The 26,656-nt window shown below is 47.2% G+C and overlaps 1 protein-coding gene across 4 annotated transcripts in view; it reads right to left on the bottom strand.

The window, feature by feature from the left end:
• The window catches only part of ncoa3 (nuclear receptor coactivator 3), a 78,615-nt gene that overhangs the window by 8,294 nt on the left and 43,665 nt on the right, over positions 1–26,656 (bottom strand). The window contains exons 5-20 of one of the 4 annotated variants that reach the window (XM_063215548.1): positions 26,368–26,528; positions 24,313–24,413; positions 22,962–23,136; positions 22,101–22,283; positions 20,458–20,544; positions 19,368–19,511; positions 10,375–10,522; positions 9,144–9,787; positions 6,405–7,067; positions 5,636–6,132; positions 5,217–5,328; positions 4,670–4,834; positions 4,133–4,342; positions 3,371–3,485; positions 1,154–1,325; positions 390–767 (exon numbers count right to left, since the gene is read on the bottom strand). In XM_063215548.1, the coding sequence (XP_063071618.1) occupies positions 390–767; positions 1,154–1,325; positions 3,371–3,485; positions 4,133–4,342; positions 4,670–4,834; positions 5,217–5,328; positions 5,636–6,132; positions 6,405–7,067; positions 9,144–9,787; positions 10,375–10,522; positions 19,368–19,511; positions 20,458–20,544; positions 22,101–22,283; positions 22,962–23,136; positions 24,313–24,413; positions 26,368–26,528 (3,955 nt within the window). Of the gene's footprint in view, positions 1–389; positions 768–1,153; positions 1,353–3,370; positions 3,486–4,132; positions 4,343–4,669; positions 4,835–5,201; positions 5,329–5,635; positions 6,133–6,404; positions 7,068–9,143; positions 9,788–10,374; positions 10,523–19,367; positions 19,512–20,457; positions 20,545–22,100; positions 22,284–22,961; positions 23,137–24,312; positions 24,414–26,367; positions 26,529–26,656 lie in introns of all 4 variants that reach the window. The other 3 variants (XM_063215546.1, XM_063215547.1, XM_063215545.1) reach the window with 3 other exon arrangements.

Here is a 26,656-nt window from a genome sequence, read left to right on the forward strand (position 1 = left end):
CCCTCACTGGTCATAAATGGTTGGTGCCCCAGGACACTGTGCCAATGGTCCTCATGCAGGGCTCTAAATCAACTATTTTCATCACCAGCCAAAATGGCTAGTAGAGGTGAATCTTGCTAGCCAAACACATACTTACTAATGGATCAAAGTGACTAGTAAGTTTTGTTTTCTACCAGCCAAACTGAATTTTCACCAACATTTGGCCAGTTGGAGCCCTGCCCTTATGAGTAATCCACCCATGCCTCGCTCTGAATAACTGAGCATAAAGTCTAGAAAGTGTGCGGTAAGCTTCTTTCTTTTGAAGTATTGGGACACTCCTGCGTTTACCAGCACCTAGAAGCTGTGCATGGATCTTTGACCTGTTGAATATCCACCCATGCCTACTGTACCTGTTGTCCCTGTAGTCTCTGCTGCAGCTGCATGCGTAGCGGCTTGGTGGCGCTCATCATGCGCGGGTGTGGCATCATGTTGGCGCGCGGGTGCCCTGCCATGCCGCCCATGGGCCCCATGCCAGGGAAGCCGCCCGGCTGCTGCCCCATCTGGCTCATCATGGGATTAAAGCCTGCGCCCGCCTGGCCTGGCATGGGTCCTCCCGGTCCGCCACCACCAGGCCCGTAGCCACCCTGCATGCCCCCCATGCCGGCGGGGGGGCCCGGGTAGCCCTGGCTGTACATGGGCTTGGCCTCCATGCCCATGGGGGGCTCGGGGCCGGAGAAGGGCTCGGAGGGATGGGGCTGCTGCTGCTGCTGGGGATTGTGGCCGGGACCCTGTGGAAGATGAAGACAAGTTGCATTACATTACATCTAGCAGACGCTTTTATCCAAAGCCACTTATTTCTGCCCTTATCTGGCTGACCGGGACCCAGTTTCAAAACAGCATCTTTGCTGACAATTTAGCAACTTAGTAGCTTGGCAATAGGAAATCACTTTGCAATCAAGTAAGTTGCTAACTTGGTGAGCAACGACGCATTCATTTCCTTTTCAGTCTTTACCTGGCCAACCAGGTAGGGGATGCCCAGCGCTGGATTAATCTCCTCCAGAGCTATGACGTCTTTGTTGAGGAGTGTGTATGTATGTGTGTGTGTGTGTGTGTGCGCGTGTGTGTGCGTGCGTGTGCGTGCGTGCGCGTGTGCGCGCGCGTGTGCATGTCTTACCTGGCCGACCAGGTCTGGGATGCCCAGTGCTCGGTCGATCTCCTCCAGGGCGATGACGTCTGTGTTGTTGAGGAGGGAGTCCAGCTGGTCCAGTAGAGCCCGCTCGTCACTCTGGCCCTCGCTGGTGGAGGGCGGCACCAGCAACTCATCTAGGGGATTACCAAACTGGGGCCTGCGGACGACCAGACGTGATGACCCACTTAGAATCAAAAACATATTACGTTAAATTTACATTTGGCAGATGCTTTTATCCAAAGGCACTAGAAAAACAGGAAAAAATAGGAATTGTATCTGAAGCACCAATAACGTATTTACCAAATGTGAACGTAAAGTACCTATTTTTATGAGTAATAACCCATTGATGTGGGATGGTGCATGCCACAAGATCCTAGACACCCTAGTGCCTGAAACTACATGGCGCAACATTCAGGCCCATGAAATTGGGAGACTTTTTAAAAACAATGTGGGTATGTTAGAGCAGAACAAACAGGTCCTAAAGCAAGATAAGCTTTTAAATGCAATTTATGTCACGTTTTCATGTGCTTCAGAGGCTGAGATATTTCGGTTTTTATAGGCTGACAATACCTTTACCAAAAAATGGCTTGGGCATTCATTAAGCCTGTCACGATATCCGATAAGTCAATAAATCGGACGGTAACTTTTTACAAGGACGATCACTTTTCTGGCCCCGATAAGTAACGATAAGTTATTTGCGTGGTGTTTTGTTTCCCCTCTCTTTCTCTACCGTAGCCGTATGACTGATGGCGCGTTATAGGCCAACGCAGCGCAATGACGCTTAAATGTTGGTGTAATTTTAAGTTTCAGTGCAGTTCTGGTTGAAAAAGGTGCATTGATCTGGCTACTTGCGTCTTTGAAAAAGAACGCTGGTGTTCCCGCGCGTCGCTTATAAGCCTCGACAAAGAATCAGCGCTAGAGACTAGGAGCGCAATATTCTTCCAGTCTCTGTCAGCGCATCTGCAACGTTCCTCAGAGAGGGGAATGAACAGCTCCAACACGGAGGCAAATGTTCATTTTGAAACATGCGCAGCAACCCAATATCCACCACGAAGACGTGTTTGTGCAAACATGAAATAGTGGTACCGTCGCGACAAACTTGCTCTGAGGCTGTTATTTTAAACCTCGTCGAGTTTCCCCTATTATTTCAATGCGCCTCCTACCCCGACGTTCGTTGTCTGTTCTTTTTGTGATTTTCGCTATATTTCTTGTTTATTTAGACCTAACAATATGAGTAGGCAGTCCGCAAGCAAATAATGAAGATAAGATTTGTGGATTTAAATCAGTCACACAGGAGAATGTGAACGGTTGAGCGCGCTACAGGGGAAAACAGAGGCATGGCGACTCATAACTCATAAGAATCAATGTATGGGCGTTCATAAAGGACTTTAAAGTGCGCAGAATTGCAACTTGCTCCAGTCGAGGGTATCGGGGAGGGAGAGAGAGAGAGCGCTGCCTGCACCTGGAACAAGCATCTGTTCATGCTCTTTTGCTTTTTGCTGATGTTGAAATTCCTTTAACAGGGCTGATTTGGGTTTTGACTGACAATTAGCTAGTAACAACGTGCATTTTGGTGAAATAAGCTGTCTAAGTAATAATTTGTGAATTAACAATACCCCACCAGTAACAATACCCCACCAGTACCCCACCAATAATTTTACATCACCCCATGGATAGGCCTATAAGCAATTCACTGTGCTTGAGAAAGATAAATAACAGAAAATATTAAAGTAAGACTATAACTTACCCTAATAATAAATACAAAAAAGCCTATTTAGAGCATATTGTGCTCCATGAGGATGTAATTAAAAACACATATAGGCCTATACATTCTGCCGTGATGCTTTACAAATGTGAAGGGGTGTAGGCACATTTTTATTGCATTTTTACATCATTATATTGTTTGACACATTTCTTCTTGGAGCAGGCGACAATCTTAATTAGGCCTATTTAAACCTCTGAGGGTGCTGGCCCAAATGTTAAATTCAATGTTTCAAGAAGGAGGCCGCACCTTGCATAGCAGTGTTTTTTTATTGCACATTATATTGTTTGAAAATGGCGAGAGAGACAATATTATCGATTATCGCAATAATTTCTTGTTATCGTTATCGTCTGGCAAAAATTGTTATCGTGACAGGCCTAGCATTCATCAGGCGTTTCAGGCATCGATGGGTTAAAAGCAAAGGGCTGTAGATTGCGTACCTGTTGCCGCCGCCCGGAGGTCCGTCCATCATGCCTCTGTCAGGCCAGGAGGATGACTGGGAGTGAGGGCCCTGTCCTCTGAACGCATTCATGCCTATGTGGACGTCATTAGGACCTACACAACACAACAGCAAAACAACACGTCAGAGAAGACGCTCATTCATTCAAGTGTCCTTATCCAGTTTGGCTGCAAACAAATTGCACTTCTTAACTTGAAATCTTGTAGTTATGGGTAAGCGGTTAAGGCATCAGCCCAAAGGTTGCCGGTTCAACTCCCGACTCACCAGGTTTGTGGGGGGAGTAGTTAACCAGTGCTCAAATTGCATAAAGGCAATTTTGTTGCGTGCCGTGTGCACAGTGTGCTGTGACACAATGACAATGGGAGTTGGAGTTTCCCAGTCGGGCTTTCACTAAAAAAGTAATTGCTCAGATTTAAACTCTTTGGGCCATAAAACCATAACACACATGAGGATGGAGGGACAATTGTGTGCGTGTCACAGCCAAAAGGCAATGGAATTACTTTATTTGGTAAATACTATGCTTCCACATTACTATTCATCATCCCTCTCCTGAAACTCATTGGTAAACAACATATTGTATCCTCCTGTTCATATCCACTAACTCCAAAGACCTCCAAGTCGTCAAATCAAATTGTACTTATATAGCACATTCATATGTAGTATATAAGTGGAACTTTAAATAAGCAATAGAGGAAAACACTTAACACGCAATCAAATAAACTAAAAATATCCGTATCCATACCCATATCCATGAGCTGCTGCTGCAGGATGGAGCGCGTGGCCGGCATGCTGTTGGAGCGGTTCACCATGGGGCCTCCCATCATGCCTTTGGGGCCGGGGCCCATGTTAGGGGGGCCTACTGGACTGGCGCTCGACCTGGTCATGCCCCAGTCGCTGGCGCCCATCATACCACCCTGCTGCCCAGGCATGCCCATGCCCCTGCTCATGCCACCTGCGAGGAATGCAGAAAGATATTGTTAAGGACAGCTGCTCCCCGCTTTATGTAGAAAGCAATACGATGGCATCCCTCTGGATACCAATGCATCTCTGCTGTACTTCAGTACTACCATTGAGGAGTTTTGATATATCACAAAAATACATGTATACACAATCTGTCTTAATGGGGGAAAAAAGCTGAAAATGCAGTATATGTGTATAGCAACCATGCAGTTCAGTTACAATTGGGAGATGCATGATAGCTGCTGCTATGGTCATTTTCTGTTTTGACTGCCTTGAAGCTGCAGGTGATATGAGTGTCCAGCAGAGGGAGCTAGCTCACCCATGCTGCTCAGTGCGCTGTCTGCACTCTCCTGCTTGACCAGGCCAGGACAAGGGGCGCTCCTGCGACCGGTTCCCCCCATGCCGACGGGAGGCTTGCTGTCCACAGACACGGCCCTCTGGAAGGGCGTCCGCTGGGCCGGGCCCCCACACACACCGTCCCTGTCTGGAGGACACATAAGAAATAAGAAATAAGCTTTCTTGGCTATTATAGAGCATGTAAGATTCAACGGATTCCTATACATTTGTCAGCACTTCTCTGATTTTCCCCCTACATGATGCAATATTAGGATGACTTAATTCTGTGTTGTAGGTTTATGTGCATGTTTAATGCACCAAAACGCATTTAGGGGCAAAAGCTAGTATAGAGCTTCAGCCCCAGTTCCACATAATGAAGCCCAGGTGCGATACAGTGAAATTATACAAATGTAGCAGCACCATGACAGACTATTCACTAATACAAACTTTTGCAAAGCAAAGCCAATTTTAGGCCGAGAACTCTTAAGAGGAGTAGATTAGGGGTGGTTGTTTACATTTAGTCTGGTTACCATGGGCACTGTTGTTAGGTCCGTTGCCCTGCTTGTTGATTCCCTCTGGCCCGTCCCTGAACATCCCTCCGGCTCCACGGAAGCCGCCCAGCGTCGACTCCAGACTGTCCAGCTATAGGAGAAGATGGCAGAATCGCAACACGTCAGCAGTGAAATAAGGTCAACAGGTGATATAGCATCTTCCTGTACTCTCTCCGCTCTAACTGCTAGGCTTCAGATGTTTGGAGTAAAGTCACAAGCACAGTCAAGTGGCAAAAAAGTCATACTCTGATGATGGCTTGGTGCCACAAAATATATGATAGTGAGGGCACTGTCTAGTCATGTAGTCTTCCAGTCTTAATGTATTAGTCACAGTTGACAAAAGAGAATTGTTGAGGCAAAAAACACAATTTCTGCTTTTTAAAAATTCCTCCACACACCTCATCTGAAGGTTCCATCTTGACCTTGCCCTCGAGTCCGCCCGTGTTGGTTGAGGAGATACCGGAGCCGGGCCCCGATCCCCCCATAGCCCCCTCCAGCTCCTCCGGCTTAGGCTTACTATCCCCTCCACGCCCCCCTGCCCCCGGGTCTTTGGAGTCATCGTTATTGAGCAGGTAGTGGAGGAGCGCGTGGGTCTTCTCCTTCTTGGGGCTGTCCTGTTCCTGCTTCACCTCCGCTCCTCCTCCTCCTCCTCTTCCAGCTTCTGCTGCTGCCGCCGCCGCTGCAGCCGCCGCCTCCTGGCTCAGGGGCACTTTCCCCGTGGCCTCGGCCGTGATGCGGGCCACGTCGTCCGGGGTGTTGCCGTTCTGCAGCAGCTTGTGGAGGATGCGGTGCTTCTCCTGCAGGGAGTGGGGCGTGCCGTGGTGGCCGCCCGGACCCCCCGTGGAGGACACGCCGCCCGAGCCCTGGTGAGGGCACTGCATGGAGCCGGGAGGACCTTGTAGAGCAGAGTAGAGTAGAGTAGAGAAGAGAAGAGTAGAGTAGAGAAGAGTACTTTTATTTTTTTCCGAGGGAAATAAAGGAATTTGAAAGCTTACATAATGTAAATACACAAATGCACAACATACACAAAGACCTAATACACATTATTGCATATTGTATTAAGCATATAGCACACACACTTACAATAATCAGCCTTACAGCAGTTCACATACTGTACACACACGCATTCTCTCTCTCTCTCACACGTATGCACGCACGCACACTCACCTGCTGAGGAGGAGGACGAGACTCCCGTGGAGGTGGGGCTGGTCATGCCCGTGGGCTCCTTCCCGTCCAGCCCCATGGGCGTGGTGGCGCGGCCGGACTGGCCTACTCCTCCTCCTCCACCTCCTCCTCCTGGGCCTCCACCCACACTCAGGTCGTCGGTGGGGGAGGTGAGCAGCTGCAGGAGCTTCTTGTGGTTGGCCTTGTCGGGGACTCGGCCGCGGTTGGGCTCCGACCCTCCAGGACCGCCGCCGCCGCCGCTCTCTTTACAAGACTGGTGGCCTTCGCTCTTCACAGCGCCCTCTGGTGGCGAATGCGAACCTCCACCAGCACCAGCAGCCGCTGGACTCTTGGAGTCTGAATGCGAATGGGGCCCGCCCGGCGGCTGAGGCTTGCAGGGCCCGTTCTGATTGGGGTTCTGGTGCGGGTGGGGCGGGCCATGGCTGTGAGGACCGTGGGGACCGTGTGGGCCGTGCTGGCCGCCGGGACCCAGGCTGGGCGAGGAGTCGGGCTTGAGGGCCGGGGAGGAGAGCGAGGAGGGCAGGGAGGAGCCCACACACTCGCTGATGGCCTGCAGGGCATTGAGGGAGCTGCTGGAGAAGCTGCCTCCTCCACCGGAGCCAGAGCCACCGCCACCACCCATGGAGCCCATAGGGGAGTGCAGGCCTGTGGAAACAGCAGACACATGATATTTAGCCAAGACAAGTCAAGTAAACTTTATTGTTAAAAATCTATATATAACAGGGTTAGCACAGAAGTTTGAAATTGCGTTTGACCAGACTCCAATATGGCGTTCAACTAAACATATAAAAAAGACATTGACAGCGCTACAAGGGGAGTACAGAGAAAAAGCAGTGATGCTAAAAACGCCTGCTCTGCTCTCAGTTGATAAAACGCTCCTTTTGTCAGAACATGTGTCTTTCAGTGTGTGAGTAAAAAACAAAACTTGCTCGTAAACTTTTAACTACATTGGCTAATACATGTCTACATCAACAATACATCTCTGCAGGGTTTGTAATCATCAAATAACTTGAATTCAGAAGCTCCGAAATGAGACGCATACAGTATGTGCAACAACAATGATAAATGGTTTCATTTATGATTTACACAGGGGAAATGGGGTTTGGCAAGCCTGAGTGCAATTACTGTATGCAAGGCAAAAGAAGGGGAACTTAATGACTTTCATTGTCATTGTACCTTAGAACTGAACAAAAAGGGCAAGGCCACAAGATACAACATGAGTTGGAAGATGGTGTACAAGAAACCATATGAAGGAAATACAAATCTTATGTCGGATATGCCTACATTATTATACTGTATGAATAATATACTTTTGCAATTCTTTACATAATGGTTAATAAATTAAATAGCTACCGTATTTTCGGGACCAAAAGACGCACTGGGTTAAAAGACGCACCACCAAGGACCGTGACTTTTTTCACAGACAAGACGCACTGCGTCATAGGACGTACTTCATAACTAATGTCATAATTTCATAACTAATGCTGTTGTTGTTAGGAATGCACAAAAAATAACATGCGTGGCCGAATACACGCAATATCAAACGTTGCCGAATATCACTAGCGTTGTCGAGCAGTTAACATGAAGCCAACATTAAATTGTACGCATGTTCTTTGAAAGAAAACAAATGTTTAAACACATTTAATGTAGGCTATTCAGCAAAAGATTCATAGAACATTGAAAAAGAATCGCCTGGTATTTCAGGAGTCGCGACCCTCATCTCTCCTCGAGATCTGCTCCGCGTCTCTCCCTCCCCTCCCTCCCACACACACACACGCGCAGGCACAGCGTCGGCCACCCGTGCCCTTTTTTAACAGGAGTAGCCTACTTTTCAGTGCAATCCTGGCTGGAAAAAACATTGTTGCCCATTCATCCATGACGAAGACACTTAGGCAGTCATGAAATAGTGGTAGTGTTGTCGCACAATAGCAAACATCTTTCTCTGACGTGACGATGCATTTTCGCGGAACTTCTCAACCCCGCTTTCATAAACCTACCCGACGGTTGTTGTCTGATCTTTTTTCAATGTTCGCTAATGTTTGAAATTTAACTATAGGGTCTGTGCGTAGGCACAGTAGCTTTCTGATAAGAATCACTGTTGTGCCGATCGCAAAGGATGTTGAAGTGTGGAGTCTTGCAACTTGTTTCAGTCAAGGACACTGAAATACCAGTCAACGGCCCTTCCACGCTTTTCACATGCTTTACTGCAATAACGTCTGGCGAATGCATGCAACCATGCACACAACCATGTCAACGAGAGCGGGTAGGCCATCACACCTCTGCATCGAGCAAATAATATGCAACACCTTGCAATGCGCGCACGAGAGAGAGAGAGAGAGAGAGAGAGAGAGAGAGCCATTGTAACCTGGTTACTGTACACAGCCTGCCCAGCGACGCTCTTGATTACTGGTATAGGCTACCCAGAAGTAGCCTATTTTTTCATAACGTGCAGACCCGATTCCCCCCAAAGTCGTTCTAAAATATCGACAGAGTCTCGCGGCCATGATTTTTTTTTACACATTGGACGCACTGGCTTATAAGACGCTCTGGCAGTTTTTGACAATATTTTATGATTTTATATGCGTCTTATGGTCCGAAAAATACGGTATACTATGAAACCTGAGCGTGTCACTTGTGATTAATATATAGGGGAAAATTGTGGAGTTACATAGACCCGAACGCGAGATAACGTGAGTCCTTTGAGATGCTACTACGACATACCTCCAGGCGAGAAGGGACTGGCGCCCGTCTTGGGGCTTCCCCTGACCCGCGGTGAGCCCATGATGTTGGGCTGCGGCGTGTTCATGCCAGGGCTGCCGTGCAGCGGGCTGGTCATGCCCATGCCATAGCCGCCACCTGCACCTCCTCCTCCGCCAGCTCCTCCTCCTCCGTGGAACGGCGGCTGCATGCCCGGGTGGTTCATCTGGTGGTGGTGCCCCATCTGGCCGCCCGAGGAGCTCATGGGTCCCCCGCCCATCTGGTTCATCTGACTCATGGGGTGGTTCATTTGATTCATTTGAGAGCCCATTTGACCCATCTGGTTCATTTGACCCATCGAGTTCATCTGGTTCATTTGAGCCATGCGGTTGGCGTACATGGGCCCGCCACCGCCGCCGCCTCCGCCGGGGCCTCTGGGCCCCATGTGTCTGGGCTCGCTCATGCCGTAGCCCCGGTGGTGGGGACCCATACCCATGGAGCCGTTGGCCATCATGTTCATCTGTTGGGCGTTGGGGTGTTGGTGTTGGTGCGGATGCGGGTGCTGGTGGGGGTGTTGGTGCGGGTGGCCGTGAGGGTGGGGGTGGGGGTTGCCCATGCCCTGTGGCCGCATCACCCCTCCCTGGTTGGGCCGGTAGCCGTTCTGCTCCCTGGGATGACGCAAACCCATACAAGGCCTTCAGTGTAACAGCATTTTTTTTATAGTGGCAATGCATTGCATATTTGGCGATCAACTGTAAAATCAACAATCACTAACCCAAATGTAATCACTAATCACTGATCCGGAAACTACCAGTAGTACTCTTGGCAAATATTTTTTCAAAATCAATTGTCCTTTTGGGACAAAATTAAAAGCTGAAGATGAGTTGTCCAGCTCCCAATGGAAGGTGGTAACATTGTAACTCAACACTGCAAGTATGTGTACTAATTAACTATCCTATTAAAAACCAGGAACTTTCTCAATTGAATACTGGAAGCTGTGTGTAATAACCAGTTCTATTGCATTAATGAGGTCAGGAAAATGCAGTATGTGATGGAGTGATCATCACTTGGGTTGTGGGTGTGTTCTGACTGTCACGCCAACGAGCCTGGCTCTTTGGTGTAGCAGTCAGAGCTCCAGTTTACTACCCCAGAGAGTGTGGGTTTGAGTCCCGGCTGGGCAACTCTACTCCCCTTCGCTACACAGTGAAAACAGCAATAGACACTCCCTGCATAAACCACCCCTCAACTCTCTCACCTCTGCAGCAGGTGTGTGGAGAGGAAGGTGGGCTGCTCGCTGGTGCCATGGTTACGGCACAGCTCACTCCGGGTCTGGGCCGTGACCGGCGTGCCGTCTGAGAGGGAGAAGTGGTACGGGGGAGTCTCCGACCTGCCATGGTGGAAGGCTGAAGAAAAGAGGTGACCAAGGAGGGGGGAAACAAAAATATGAATTATTAGTTGGCAATGGAACAGAAAATGATGTGTTGCTCAGAGGCGTACAGACTAGATTTAGAAAGTCCTGCTTTGTAGCTGGCGCTGAAAAGGAGTGACAATTTAATTGCTGCATTTATATTTTTGTATTTTATTTTCCTGCAATATTTTTGATCTAAGATATTTGTATATTCTTTTTCTTTCTATATTTCATAAATAATTGTATAAAAATGTGAATTAATAATTTTGATGTGTAATGGTGACGTGATGACGTGCACAGGTGGTCATGTGACTAATTTGATAAGTGATTGGGAAGACGCGTGTTCAGTCTTTTCGGGCCTGCCATGCTCATGGAGCAAGACGTGTGCAACAGTTGTCCGTAAAGCCCTTTAGCAGCTCCTAATTTTCCAGTCAGAAGGCGCACACGGTATGTTTACTGCATTTTCTGTACATTTTGTGTTTATTTCATGTTTAAATATGCTGTAAGATTTCGTATGTTAAGTTTCATGAAGGCCACATGGACATTCACGGACTGAAAACGATATTGGCCTGATATTGATTTGGTTGTGAAGATGGTAAAGCTAAGACTGTATTTTATTTCATTTCATTTTTTCACCGTGCTTCGGTGCCTTGGTGTTTTGATGGTATTTGAAGAAGATTTAAAGTTTCCTGCTTGAAGAAAATAAAACATCACTCTCATCGAGCATCAGTCGATGCGTGGCTTAATTCTGACTAGAAGAAGAGCGTTAGGGGCAGCTACAGTGAAAAACGTGTTCTCCAGGGGGAGTGAAAAACGTGTTCTCCGAGGGGAGTGAAGAACATCCTTCGAGGGGAGAGACAGACGTGAAGTTCCAGGCCAGTGAAACCGTCTGGATAAAGCGAAGATTGCGTCGAGGAGGGAAAGGTGTTGACCGAGTGAAACGCAGAATCGATGGATGCAGCATGCTCCTTCAGAAGCTTCGAGGTGCAGCCTTCGATGGATGGAGGTGAAACCGCGGCCGATGGAGGAAGAGTTCGCATGGTGAGCGCGAGACCATCGATGGAAGGAGGACAGCTCGGCGACCCGCGAGAGGGAACGGCCGTCGAGAGAGAGAGCCACGAGCTGCGCGAGCTGTCCTGTGAGGATCCGAGGGACTGCGCTTCGAGAGCGGTGGCTTGGCGGGGTAGGCCAGCGCGAGGATCTGCCTACTGGCTCTTGCATCTGTTCAGCGAGGTTGCGCGCGCTGCAGACCAGCGCGGGAAGAAGGCACAGCGCAAGAAGACGACGGTGCACAGAGTACGGTGTTCATTTTAGGACATCCTCAGAACATTGCTGCAGCCAAGTAAGCCTGCTATTGCAATGGATAACAGGTATATTTTCTAACTTGTTTTTGTTGATTGAACTGGACAGATTGAACTGAATATTTTTGCTCCTTTGGAAAAAAAAAGAGGAAAAGGAGAAAAGAAAAAATGTTGCATTTTGACTATTTGTAACTTGAACAGTGTAACTTGTTTTCTATTTGTGAATGTGTATTTTCATGAATGTTCCATAGTTGTGGTTGAGTAGTTTATACTACATTTGAAGGTTTAATATTTTCACTGTTGTATGCTAATATTTTGAGCGAAATGGAAAGCAAAACTGATACAAGAGTCCTTGAAGGAGTAATTGATGCTCTGGAAATAGAGAAGACAGACTTGGAGGAAAAATTAAACACTGAACTTGAAGAGTCAGAGAGACAGGGCATTGAAGAGCGCATAGCTGAAATTGATGCAGATCTTGAAGTTCATAAAATAGGGCTCGAACCAACGCTTCAGTCTGAACAAACATTGAGGCGGTCTGAAAGAGAAAGGCATCAAACTGAAAAAGGGGTTCAATACATACAAGAGGAGAGCTCTAAAAAGGAAAAGAAGTTCATGTATGGCTATGTCAACTTTAAGGCTGAGGTTCAGTTTATCAGGACCAAATTAAAGCAACAGTGCACTAAAAATGACCTAGGCGACATGATAAAATCCGTAGGTGTATATGAGCCAATACTAAAGCAAGAATATGATAGCTTGCGCACCATGACCACCCCATCTCCAGACATCAGGCGAAGAATGGATAGCTGCGCTGCTGTGACAGCAGAAATAGTCGCACTTCTAAAGACACGCTACGCAGAATCAGACAAAGAGTTCAACCCCGACACAGTGAAAGAATCACTCTTAAAATTGCTCGACAGAGATGACGCCAAGTCAATATACGGTTCAACAGTGTCAAGAGCTGCAGGGGGCAGTCTGCCTGGTAGCCAGGTGTCACAGAAGAAGACAGAGGTGGCGGCGCGATTGGCTTCGAAGCGTGCTGAAATTACAAGGGAAAAAGAAATATCCGAACAAAGGAAAGAGGTGATAGCCCAACAAGAAAGGTTAAAAATGATGGAAGATCAGAGAGATATTGAGGCCATGGAGGCTGAATACAACGTATATGCTGAAGAGGAATCAAAAATAAATGCTGAAATAGGAGAAAGAGAAATAGTCGCATTGCCTCCACGTCAGCTTCCCACACAGCATAACAGCACTCCACCCATTCATGCGCCCCAAATTCACTCATGCTTGCCTAGCGCTGAAAGCAAAGCAGCCCCAACTTCCAATGAAACCTTGCTGGTTGAAGCCTTAAAACAGTCCCTGGTAATGACTAGACTACCAGCACCAGAGCCATTCACGTTCACAGGAGACCCACTCAAGTTCACAGAGTGGCGCACTAGTTTCAAGGCGCTAATTGAAACAACTTGCACAAACTCAGCGCACAGGCTCTTCTACTTGAAGAAATACATCAGTGGAGAAGCACTTTGTGTATTGGAAGGCACATTCTATAGGAGCGACGAAGAAGCTTACACCCAGGCATGGGAAGCCCTGAATAAACGTTATGGCCATCCGTTCGTTGTTCAAAGAGCATTCCGAGGTAAGCTGAGCAGCTGGCCTAACATTGGACCCAAGGAGTCTCTGAAGTTGAGAGAATTTAGTGATTTCCTCATCTCTTGTAAGAATGCAATGCCACATGTTTCTGGTCTAACAGTGTTAGATGATTGTGAGGAAAACCAGAAATTGCTGCAGAAGCTACCTGACTGGTTAACTACACGCTGGAACCGGATTGTGAGCAAAGCATTGGATGAAAGAAAACCATATCCTAACTTCAAGGAGTTTTCAAGCTTTGTGGCAGAAGAAGCACGTATTGCATGCAACCCAGTCTCATCTCTTCACGCACTGAAAAACAATGATGAGAAAGCTGGTAAAGAGCAGAAGCGTGCTAAGGCCAACACTTTGGTGACAACAGCTAAGATGCCAAAGGAAACCTCCTCTCAGAAAGGTCCTAGTTCAAGCTCAGTGGGTTCTACAGCCAGCCTGCCAGCCACTCAACCACAAAGGCCCTTAGAATGTGTCTGCTGCAAGGAGAATCACTTCATCTACAAGTGTGAAAGATTCGCAGCCATGCCTCTTGAAGACAAGAAAAAGTTTGTGATCAGCAACAACATGTGTTTTGGGTGTCTTAGAGTCGGCCACATTGCTAAAAAATGCCGAAAGAGAGCCACTTGTAACATTTGTAAGCGGAATCACCCAACTCCACTCCACGAGGATCTTCCTCAACGTGAGAAGCCAGAAGTACCATCGCAAGATGAAAGTTCTGCCACAAACTTTTGCAACGTGAGAATGGACAGCGGTGATCGTACTTCCATGATTGTCCCAGTTTGGCTTTCCAGTGCGGCAAAGAACAGCCCAGAACTCTTAGTCTATGCATTATTGGACACACAAAGCAGCAGTACGTTCATAGACCAGGATGTCTGCCAAAAAATTCAAGCTCACACAGAACCTGTGAAGTTGAAACTGTCAACGATGACTGACAAGAGTTCCATTGTGAATTGCCACAGAGCTGTTGGACTGAGAGTGAGAGGATATCACTCACAAGAGAGCATTGAGCTACCACCAACGTACACCCAGGAATACATTCCGTTGGAGAAAAATAGTATTCCAACAAGTGAAACAGCAAAGAGGTGGGCTCATCTTCACAGCGTGGCTGAAGAGATGCCAAGCTTGTTGGACTGTCCAGTCGGACTCCTGATTGGCTATGACTGTGCAAGGGCTCTGAAACCACAGGAAGTGGTATCTGGAGAAGAACATGAACCTTTTGCAGTCAAAACAGCATTAGGCTGGAGTATCGTTGGAGCTACAGTGCCTTGCTCTAGCACCAACAACGAGACCAGATTCTGTCATCGTGTCTCCGTGAAGGAGCTTCCGCCCATCACACCCGCCTCAGTGATTAAGGCACTGGAGACTGACTTTCTTGACACAAACCCAAAAGAAAAGACAATATCACAGGAAGACATTCAATTTCTACACCTGTTGAATGACAAGGTCAGGCACAATGAAGCAGGACATCTGGAAATGCCACTACCATTTAGGGCACGTCCTCAGTTGCCAAACAATAAGCAGCTTGCTACAGTGCGCCTGAAACATTTAAAAAGAAAAATGGAGAAGAATCCTAAGTACAAAGAGGATTACCTCAAGTTCATGGACGGTGTGTTTAAAGATGGGGATGCAGAAGAAGCGAGTTCGGATCCCAAAGAAGGCAACACATGGTACATTCCGCACCACGGTGTGTATCATCCCAGGAAGCCTGAAAAAATTAGGGTCGTATTTGACTGCTCCGCCAAATTTGAAGGCACTTCCCTGAACGACCATCTGCTCACAGGCCCAGACTTAACGAACACTCTAACTGGAGTCCTGTGCAGATTTCGACAATACAAGATCGCAATCAACTGCGATGTGGAAAAAATGTTTCATCGTTTTCACGTCAGCCCAGAGGACCGTGATTACATGCGATTCCTTTGGTGGGACAATGGAAATACAGAGAGCGAGCCTAAAGAGTACCACATGCGTGTCCACATATTTGGCGCTGCATCGTCACCGGGATGTGCCAACTATGGCATGAAACACCTCGCCACTGAACATGAGAAGGACTTCCCGCTAGCAGCAACCTTCCTTCGCAAGAATTTTTATGTGGACGATGGGCTAGTCAGCGTTAATTCTGTCGAAGAGGCCAACCAGCTTGTCAGTGAAGCGCGACAGATCTGCAGCAAGGGACAGCTGCGTTTACACAAATTCGTCTCCAATAACAGAGAAGTTTTGGATGCAATACCAGAGAGTGAACGTGCCAGTGCTGTCCAAGATGTAGACCTGAATTACAGTGAGCTTCCGACGCAGAGTGTACTTGGCATAAGATGGAACATTGAGAGGGATGCATTCACATTAAATGTCGTCCTCACAGAAAAGGCAGCCACACGGAGGGGAGTCCTATCAACAGTCGCCAGTGTTTACGACCCACTGGGATTTCTAGCTCCCTTCCTCTTGAACGGTAAGAGAGTGCTGCAAGAGATGTGCAGACAGGGCGTGGGATGGGATGAACCCATTCCCCCTGAACTGAAGCCAAAATGGGAAGCATGGCTCCAAGACTTACAGAGTCTTCAAAGAATTGAAATTCCAAGATGCTTCATTCCTGAAACCCTCGGCACAGTCAGAAAAATTGAGCTGCATCATTTCTCAGATGCCAGCACTAGTGGCTATGGTCAATGCTCTTACATTAGGGTTGTTGCAGATGAGAAAGTGCACTGTGCATTAGTCATGGGTAAGGCCAGAGTGGCACCCGTAAGGGTTACCAGCATTCCCCGCCTTGAGCTCACAGCAGCAACAGTCTCTGCAGCGGTTAGTAACACCCTCCGAGAAGAGCTGGAGCTGGAAATAGATCAAGAGTTTTTCTGGACCGATTCACAGGTAGTGCTCGGTTACATAAAGAACGAAGCCAGACGCTTCCATGTATTTGTAGCCAACCGTGTTCAGAAGATCAGAGACACAACTGATCCTAGCCAATGGTTCTATGTTGAGACGGGTCAGAATCCAGCAGACCATGCGTCACGGGGTCTCAAGGTGGCAGAGTTGCTAGACTCAAGTTGGCTGAGGGGACCAGACTTCTTGTGGCAACAAGAAATTGTCACAGACCAAAGAACACCAGAACTTCTTGTGGGCGATCCCGAAGTGAAGGTCTTGAGAACTGACGCGGTTGAACAAGACAACTTCCTGAAAAGGATCTCAAGATTCTCAGATTGGAACACAGCTCTCAACGTTATTGTGCGAATCAAAAGACTGGCACATAAAGACAGAACCGGTCCCATCAGTGTTGAGGAACGAAGAGAAGCTGGTCTTGTGCTAGTCAGAGCAGCACAGAGAGAGGCCTTTGAAGAAGAACTCAAGTTGTTCAGCCAAGGGTCCACAAACTTGCCAAAGACTCACAAGATGCATCAACTTGATCCAATATTTCAAGATGGATTGCTCAGGGTAGGAGGCAGACTACGGATGTCTTCTGCATCCCTGGAGTTGAAGCATCCAGTGATCTTACCTAGGGAAGGAATTGTCACCCAGCTCATTCTTGACCACTGTCACAAGAAGACACAGCACCAAGGACGAGGTCAGACGTTGAATGAGCTCAGGGCCAATGGCTATTGGATATTAGGTGCTAGCAAGATAGTAGCCAAGCATATCAAGTACTGTGTCACTTGCAGAAAGGTGCGTGGTCCGGCAGAGCAACAACGTATGGCGGACCTACCCAGTGACCGAGTCGATCCCTCGCCTCCGTTCTCATACACAGGGATTGATTGCTTCGGCCCATTTTACACCAAACAGGGTCGTAAGGAATTCAAGAGATACGGTCTATTGATTACCTGCTTGAGCTCCACAGCCATCCACATAGAAATGTTGGAGGACCTCTCAACAGACACGTTCTTGAATGCCTTGAGGTGCTTCATAGCTCTTAGAGGAGCAGTGAGACAGATCCGCTCGGATCAGGGGACCAATTTCCTTGGAGCAAAGAACGAATTGGAGAAGGGTCTGAAAGATCTAGACAAAGAGAGGATTGCAACTTACCTTGCAAGTAAGCAGTGTGATTTCCTCATGAACGTCCCTGAGGCAAGCCACATGGGTGGGATTTGGGAACGCCAAATTCGAACAGTCAGGAGCGTCATGAGCACTGTTCTGGCACAAGCCAAGGGAAGACTTGATGACACCTCATTGAGGACATTTTTCTACGAGGCTATGTCAATCGTTAACAGTCGCCCGCTCACCACAAATACCATCAGTGATCCTAAGAGTCTTGAACCTCTAACTCCGAATCAGTTGCTCACCATGAAAGCTGTTGTGCCACTCCCACCACCAGGCAGTTTTGTGAGAGAAGACCTGTATGCCAGGAAAAGATGGAGGAGAGTGCAATACCTAACTGAGCAATTTTGGAGTAGGTGGCGAAAAGAATACCTGTCTAACCTAAGCCTCAGACAACAATGGCATGTGCCCAGAAGAAATGTGAAAGTGGGAGACATTGTTATTGTCAAAGAGGATAATGTTCCAAGAAACGAATGGAGACTTGCCAGAGTTGTGGAAGCGACAGAAGAGGATGATGGTTTGGTGCGCAAGGTTAAAATCCAGATAGGACAAAGCAAATTAGGAAAGCGAGGTGAACGCTTAACGCAACCAACCTTTCTAGACCGGCCAGTTCAAAAACTAGTAGTACTAGTAGAACATTATGAATAGACAGGAATCAAAAAGCACTTCATGCTGATCTTTAGTGTTTAAGATCTTACACAGTAATAGGTGGGAAAGTTATTTTCTTATTTTGGGGAAAATTCCAAGATTTAATTCCAAGTTTAAAAACAGGTAACGTAAATCTTTGAAATTTTGGTGGCAGTGTAGCTGGCGCTGAAAAGGAGTGACAATTTAATTGCTGCATTTATATTTTTGTATTTTATTTTCTTGCAATATTTTTGATCTAAGATATTTGTATATTCTTTTTCTTTCTATATTTCATAAATAATTGTATAAAAATGTGAATTAATAATTTTGATGTGTAATGGTGACGTGATGACGTGCACAGGTGGTCATGTGACTAATTTGATAAGTGATTGGGAAGACGCGTGTTCAGTCTTTTTGGGCCTGCCATGCTCATGGAGCAAGACGTGTGCAACAGTTGTCCGTAAAGCCCTTTAGCAGCTCCTAATTTTCCGGTCAGAAGGCGCACACGGTATGTTTACTGCATTTTCTGTGTATTTTGTGTTTGTTTCATGTTTAAATATTCTGTAAGATTGTAAGTTTCATGAAGGCCACATGGACATTCACGGACTGAAAACGATATTGGCCTGATATTGATTTGGTTGTGAAGATGGTAAAGCTAAGACTGTATTTTATTTCATTTCATTTTTTCACGGTGCTTCGGTGCCTTGGTGTTTTGGTGTTTGAAGAAATTTAAGTTTCCCTGCTTGAAGAAAATAAAACATCACTCTCATCGAGCATCAGTCGATGCGTGGCTTAATTCTGACTAGAAGAAGAGCGTTAGGGGCAGCTACACCTGCCAGATATTCCGTCTGCTTATTTTCTAAACACAGGTGATTTAACTAATCAGTTCATCAAGCTGAATGAAGGGGTGTGCTAATTAGGATCAGCTGGTTCATTGAATTGGTTGAAGTAAATATGCAGCCATCACTCAGGGTAGAGAGAGAGCGAGAGAGAGAGAGAGAGAGAGAGAGAGAGAGAGAGAGAGAGAGAGAGAGAGAGAGAGGCAGAGAGACAGAGGGGCATTTGAAGAACGAGGGCTGACCCTCACTGTTTGCATTTGCACATGCGTGCGCAAGTGGATCTGCGTATCTGTGTATCTGTGTGTATCTGTATTTATCTGTGTGTATCTCTGTGTGTGTGTACTGTGCTTATGTGTGTGTGTGTGTGTGTGTGTATGTGTATGTGTGTGTTTGTGGACATGGCATGGCTGCGTACCTTCCTGGTAGTGCCTCTTGAAGGACCAGGGCTGACCCTCGCTGCGGTTGAGGAACATCTGCATGCAGCGGCGCACCAGGTCCTCCCAGCCCGGCCGCATGGTGGTGTGCAGCGACGCCTGGTCCACGATCTCGATTAGCTTTCCTGCACACGTCATACATACACACACAATGAATTAACACCAATACATGGGTTCACCGTGTTAATAAACACAACGTTGTGAGAAGGGGCAAGACACTGGCAGCTAACCACATGTGGTAATTTTTTGACCGACAGCGGTTTTCAACAATCAGAGGTTGAGTTGTGCACAGCTAGTGTTGCGCATGCCAGCAGAAAAAGAAAAAAGGAACCCATGTACACAAAGCCAGGGTTTCTAGTTGCTCGTCAGACAGGATGTGATTAGTTAGATGTTTCTATTTCTATCAGTTTCCCGGCAGACCACCATACTACACCCACACCCCACACAAACACACACGGGGCAGATATTTACCGTAGTTGTTAATACTCTGTCCACAATCTCTTAGGCCATGCAATCACCACACCCACACTCAGTGGGCATTTCTCAAAGTGATGTGTCCCAGCCTTGCTAGGACGAGTAACGCACACTTGCGCCCAGTGTATTAAATTATTAATTACACTTAGAATTAGTGATTGGATCCTCTTTGGTGAAATACGCGAAAAATGGGCGTTACTCGTGTTAGCTAGGCTAGGACACGTTCACATTGAGAAATATCCAGTGCTCCTACAGCAATCAAAAAGCAAATTAGTGGTCCGCTATTAAAGGTCTCTTGTTAAGCTCATCATCAAGCTCTGACGGTTAGAGGATGAAGTGGAAGGGAGGGACTTTGTCTGAGAAAGGGTCCATTTGACCCAAAATGTCACAGTTTAACTGAAAAAAAAGCAGAAGCAGCCAATGCCTTCTGAGTACTTCTAAGGTTTCACACCTCTAGTCGAGTGGTGCCGTAGCCATGGCTCCAATGACGTCTTGTTGTCGCCAGCATGGCCAATTGCCCACCCGCCTTTCCACAGATGACGCTATCGCACGCACTCACCACTATGGTGCCATGGTAACTGGTGATGACCCACTCACCTGACAGCTCATGACGCGTGCTGAAGCGCTCGGTCCACTCCACGGCGGTGACACGGCGGGCCACACAGATCATACACGACTGCAGGTCTGTCACACAAACACACAACAGACACATTTAATATTTCTTGCTTCAAATATCAGATAGAAAATGTGTTTTCAGATTTTTTTTTCACACAAACGTAACAGCATAATTGATGTTATATACAAATAATGGCATTGTAGTACCTTTTTATAATATAGATCTTTCCAAGACAATCAGTAGACAATTGGTCAGTCATACTGGCACTTTGCTGCTTCAAATAAAAGGCAGCAAATGTGTTTTCAGATGGTTTCTACAGTCACTGAGGTAGATTGCAAGAGGGATCTCATCAACCTTGTGTACACTTGGTTCAGTATTTAGAAACTAAAGTGACTGAAATGGTCTTAATTCATTTCATGGTAGAGATAAAAAACAAAAACAAAACAAAAAATGTTTGTTGGCGACTAAGTACACAGTGAAAAAATAACTGGATGTTATATGAACTTAACAGCATGGGGAAGAAAAAGAAACTTTAGAGACATGATGTGTCAATATGATGCCATATACAAGCCACTACAAGCCTGACACATAGGGAGCACATGACACTTCCCAAATGACTTTGTCATGACTTGTTTCTGTCAGTGAGTTAGTGCAAGTGTGTGGTATTGAGTGTTGTAGCGCACACATCATTTGCTTCAACTTCTTGCATGGTATTGAGTCACACTCAGAGTGAGAGATTGACAGACAGAAAGAGGAAGCGAGAGAGAGAGAGAGAGAGAGAGAGAGAGAGAGAGAGAGAGAGAGAGAGAGATAGAGATAGAGATAGAGAGAGAGAGAGAGAGAGCGGGAAAGAGATAAGAGACCGGCAGAGAGGACAAGAGACAGAAAGACACACACAGTAGGTAACGGACACTAAGTAGAGTGTAGAGTAAGATAGAGAATAGAGTACGGTAGCTAAATTGGTGCCAAAAGAAATTAAGGTAAAAACTGAGACGAGTGAAAAACACAATCGCATCAGCGAGAGTGAGAGAACTAAATGGGAAAAAGACTGAATTCAAAAGGTGAGTGTATCCGCACAATCCCCCTTCTCCATCATGGCTCTAGGTTGTGTGTGTGTGTGTGTGTGTGTGTGTGTGTGTGTGTGTGTGTGTGTGTGTGTGTGTGTGTACGCATGCGATTGTGTTTACATATAGCCATACACCCCCCCCCCCCCCCCCCCCCCCCCCCCCCCCCCCCTCCTCCTCCATCATGGCTCTGGTGTGTGTGTGTGTGTGTGTGTGTGTGTGTGTGTGTGTGTGTGTGTACGCATGCGAGTGTGTTTACATATAGCCATACACCCGCCCCCCTCCTCCATCATGGCTCTGGTGTGTGTGTGTGTGTGTGTGTGTGTGTGTGTGTGTGTGTGTGTGTGTGTGTGTGTGTGTGTGTGTGTGTGTGTGTGTGTGTGTGTGTGTGTTTATGTACAAAAGCCATACCTCCCTCCTCCTCCATCATAGTTCTGGGTTGTGTGTGTGTGTGTGTGTGTGTGTGTGTGTGTGTGTGTGTGTGTGTGTGTGTGTGTGTGTGTGTGTGTGTGTGTGTGTGTGTGTGTGTGTGTGTTTTGTGTTTTTTCGTTTATCCATACCTTCCCCCTCCTCCATCATGGCCCTGGGCTGGGTGAGGGCGAAGCACTGCATGGTCTCGTAGCGCTGGCCCCCCTGGCCCCCCGGCCCCTCCTCCTGGCCAAACTTCACCAGCATGCGGCAGTTGAACGTGTGGCTCTTCTGCCGCGACGCGTCCCCTGGGCCCCACGACGGACCACTCGGACCTAGACACAGACACACACATAGACAGACACAAACACACACAGAGACACAGACAGAGACAGACAGACACAAAAATTTGCTGAAGTTGTAAAGACAAAACCTTTGAAGCCAACCTCTACTCACTGAGCTTGAGCAGCATACACATCACAAAAACCCTCACAGATCACTCATTAGCACATTCATGTTCGCGTAGGTTGCGGTTTGGCAATACACTGTATGAACAATCAGAGCAAGTGTTGAAGCGTGACTTTGTAGCAATAACTAATGTATAGCAGAACACGTTAGATGTGGGTCTGTGGCTGTGAGCCAATTACACCTGTGAGTGTGGCGTGTGTGTATGTGGTGCTGGGGAGTAACAGAAGAATATGCTGACTACACGAACATGAGTATTTATAGACAAGTGAGGCACTGATGAATCTGCTGATGCATGTATGAGCGCCAGTTATGTGATAATTTTTATGACATGACTAAACTAAACTAGACTATATAAGGTCAGTAACTAGACTAAAAAAGGTCAGTAACAAATGTTCCCTTTGCTCTGTATTTGTATGTGTGTGAGAGAGAAGTACAAATAGTGTATTGTTGGTTCTTGTGCGTGTTTGGATGTAGTGTGCGTGTGTGCGCGCATGTGCGTGTGTGTGTGCGTGCGTATATGCATGTGTGTGTGTGTGTGTGTATACCGTTGGCCTTGGGCAGGTTCTTGTGCATCTCCTGGCGGTCATCCTCGTGCAGTATGTGGTAGACGCTGGTGTTGATCAACTCCTCCTGCTTGTACTGCAGGTACTGCGTCACGTTGTCCGACACAAACACTATGCTGCCCTCGCGATTCACCACAAACAGGAAGCCGTCCAGGGCCTGAGAAGAGACGAATGACAACATTACATTACATTACATTACATTACATTACATTACACTTAGCTGAAGTCGTCCAGGGCCTGAGAAGAGAGCAATGACAACATTATGTTGCATTACACTGAGCTGGGCTTTACCCTTATCAACAACAACAGAATTCAGTTCTGATGTTTTGAAAACTCAAAAAGGATTTAGGTTTGCTTTATTTATGGATATAGAGCCATCCGAAAGAGCCTGAGAGAGGAACAACAGCGTAGTACTAGGAAAGAAATAACCCATAAAGCATAGGATTCAGTGCGAGATTCAAGTAAGATTTTGGTTCGATTAGGTTATATGAATATAGAAAGACAAAATATGATCAACAAATCACATGAACTTAAATGAAAAACACCAATAAATTAGAATGGGAAGACTTAGTGTTGCTTTCAGCACACAAGGGATGAAAACAAAAACACAAAAGCTGCCAGTGAAATGTTATACATCATCCAGCCTAAAAAGCAGGGGTTTTATCTGGCCCACAATATGAAATTAATGTTTTGCAGCTTCACATGAAATATGACATATTTTGTAAAGGAATATTAGAAATTACTTTTGTAATACAATTAAGCATATTCACAGGTCCTAGAGAAGGTGGGAACTGTTTTAACAATAGCAGCCTTCAATATAGGCCTAGAGTGCAGGGGGAAATCCTGATTTGTGTTCATAATACGGCCCTCGGAGGACTTTTATGGCTCCTCGAATGAAAAAGGTTCCCCGCCCCTGCTATAAAGGAACATTATTAGTAGCAACATAACTTAAAACATTTTCAAAAATAGTTTTTGAATGGTTTACTGGGGCTGAAAAAGTGGGTTTGAGGTTGAGGATTGACTCAGTCAGTGCTGTTGGCCTTAAGAGACAGCATGGTCGGTCGGTCAGTCTATTTGTCAGTTGGAGGGAGCGAGTCATTTTTCTGCTGGTGTCACGGCTAATTGACAGTAATGAGGAGCTATTCTGCATGGTACATTGCTGGGAGCATGGCCACTTCCCTTGCCTCCCCCAGATGCCTCATCCATTACAGGCCTGCCACTTAGGAAACAGAAACACAGGGGTTTGCTTTGCCAATCAGGTATCGCATGGTGACCTCTTGGCGACCCCCCCTCCCCCCTTACTCTTACTCGGTGTGTGTGCCCCCTCACTGACCTGTAGCAGCAGAGGCCCCAGATGGTCCTTGTCGATGACGCCCTGTCCCGTGGACGACACGTCCGCCTTCTGAACATCGTCATCTCCACACGAGCTCTTCCCTGCAACACACACATGGACAACTGTTGTTATCTCTCTCTCTAGGTCGTCCTCAGACGAGCCTTCCATCGTTGCTTCCCGTCATCCCGATTCTCCATACATCTTTTCAGTTCACTGGTACTCTGGGCTCCCACGTTTTTCTTGAGCATGTCCACATATGTTAGTGTGGGACGTCCTGGGGTGTGTATTGGGTGAGAGACTTCATTTATTGACTGTTATGTACAGTCCTAAAGAAAGCTTTTGGAAGAGACCTCGCTCTTCCCTGCAACACACAAAAATGTAAAAGCACATGCACACACAACTTGTGGCATACTGAGGTGTATGCATGTGGGCGAGTGATCGCACAAACTTAGAAACAAACTCCAGCCATTCCAGCAAGCGCTATAATAATACTAACTCAGCCTACAGAAAAAGATGTGCGAAAGGGTCAGCTTAATTTTCCCAGTTTTTTTTCAGATATTGGACTCTGAATAGGAATTTTACAAGGAAAATCTTATGATCCACACGTTGTACTGTACAGTCACCAATAGGCACATGTGAATGAATAATCCCACCACCAGGGGGCAGTGTCCCATGTCTAAAAACCACAGCGAGGCATTCAGGCTTATTATGCAAATCCTTGGCTCTCATGAAGGGGATGCATGAGGTCGCTCACAACGCAACACACTGCGCTCAGCCCCTCACTTCACCACTGGACCACAACACAGATGAACTGCGGCTAGCCCCAGAGAGATCAAAGACTATGGCGATTTGCAAATGATCTCCCATTAATACGCACAGTTGAGTTGTGCTGCTGATGGGCAGCCATTTACAAGACAAGTCGGAAGTAACGACAACAAATAAATAGGGGAGAAAATAGGAGGGGGGGAGCCACAGATACCAAGACTGACAGATGGAGGGAATGAGGAAAAAACGAGAGGGGGAGAGAGAGAGAGAGAGAAACGAGGGTACATATTATTTGACTTCCTGTAGTCATGGAAACAGCTCAACACACAATAACAAGCTGCTGCTACGCTAGGCGGACTGCTGCTGGTGGTGGTGGCTGCTGCAGCGGCAGAGGCAGAAACCATAGCCTCTGGGCCACATGCACGCACACTCACACAGACACACAAGCATAAATTATGGACAGACACATAGACGTACACCAAGACACAAACACACGCGTACACAGAGACACGTACACACAGACAGAAACACACACATACACGCACGTACAAATACACAAATACACACACATGCACATAGACACACATGCACATCAACACATGTACAGACAAACACACACACACACACACACACACACACACACACGCACGTACAGACACACACATACACACACACAGACAGACAGACTGCTTCTCCTGCTTCACAGTGCTCTGGTCGGGATGAGAAGCGTGTAATTCGGGCTCTGCCAGTGTTTCGCCTGGACATGCGGAGCGGCGAGCAGCACTGTCCAGACAGCGTCACGCTTGCCATAACCACTGACCATCAACTGGCTCCCTCCACGCTTTCTCACACACACACACCTCAGTCATCTTGTCACACACGCGCGCGCACGCGCACACGCACACACACACACACGCACACGCGCACGCACACGCACACACACACACACACACACACACACACACACACACACACACACACACACACACACACACACACACACACACACACACACACACACACACCCTACCCTACCCTGTTGCTCACACACCTCCACTCACTACCCTATTGTGCTTTCTCACTCAGTCGCATATTCAGCCTGGTTTCTCTCATACCGTTTCGCGGAGACGCACGCACGCACGCATGCACGCACGCAACACACACACACACGTTCCCCTCATTGTGTTGTCCACACACACACACTTCCATAAGACACACACTAACATGCACATGCACACCATAAGACACACAGTGACATGCACGCGCACACACACAGCTCGGCGCCCTCACCCTGCTCCTTGATGAGGCGGATCTGGCGTACGGTCTCCTTGAGGATGGCACATTTGTCAGGCTTCACGTTGAAGCTGTCGATGTCGCTCAGGTTGGCGGAGATGAGCTCGGCCAGCTCCTCGATGTACTTGCTCTCCTGCTCTCTCCTCCTCTTGTCACACCTGCGACCAGGATAAAGAAAGACAGGATGAGCATCGGATGGGAGTGGGAGACGGAAAAGGAGGGATTGGGGGGGTGGGGGTGTCGGAGGTGTGAGAGTTGCAGGAGCTTATTTTATTTTCAGTTTATT

This window comes from Engraulis encrasicolus, chromosome 14, assembly GCF_034702125.1.
Source record: "Engraulis encrasicolus isolate BLACKSEA-1 chromosome 14, IST_EnEncr_1.0, whole genome shotgun sequence".
Classification (NCBI taxonomy): domain Eukaryota; kingdom Metazoa; phylum Chordata; class Actinopteri; order Clupeiformes; family Engraulidae; genus Engraulis; species Engraulis encrasicolus.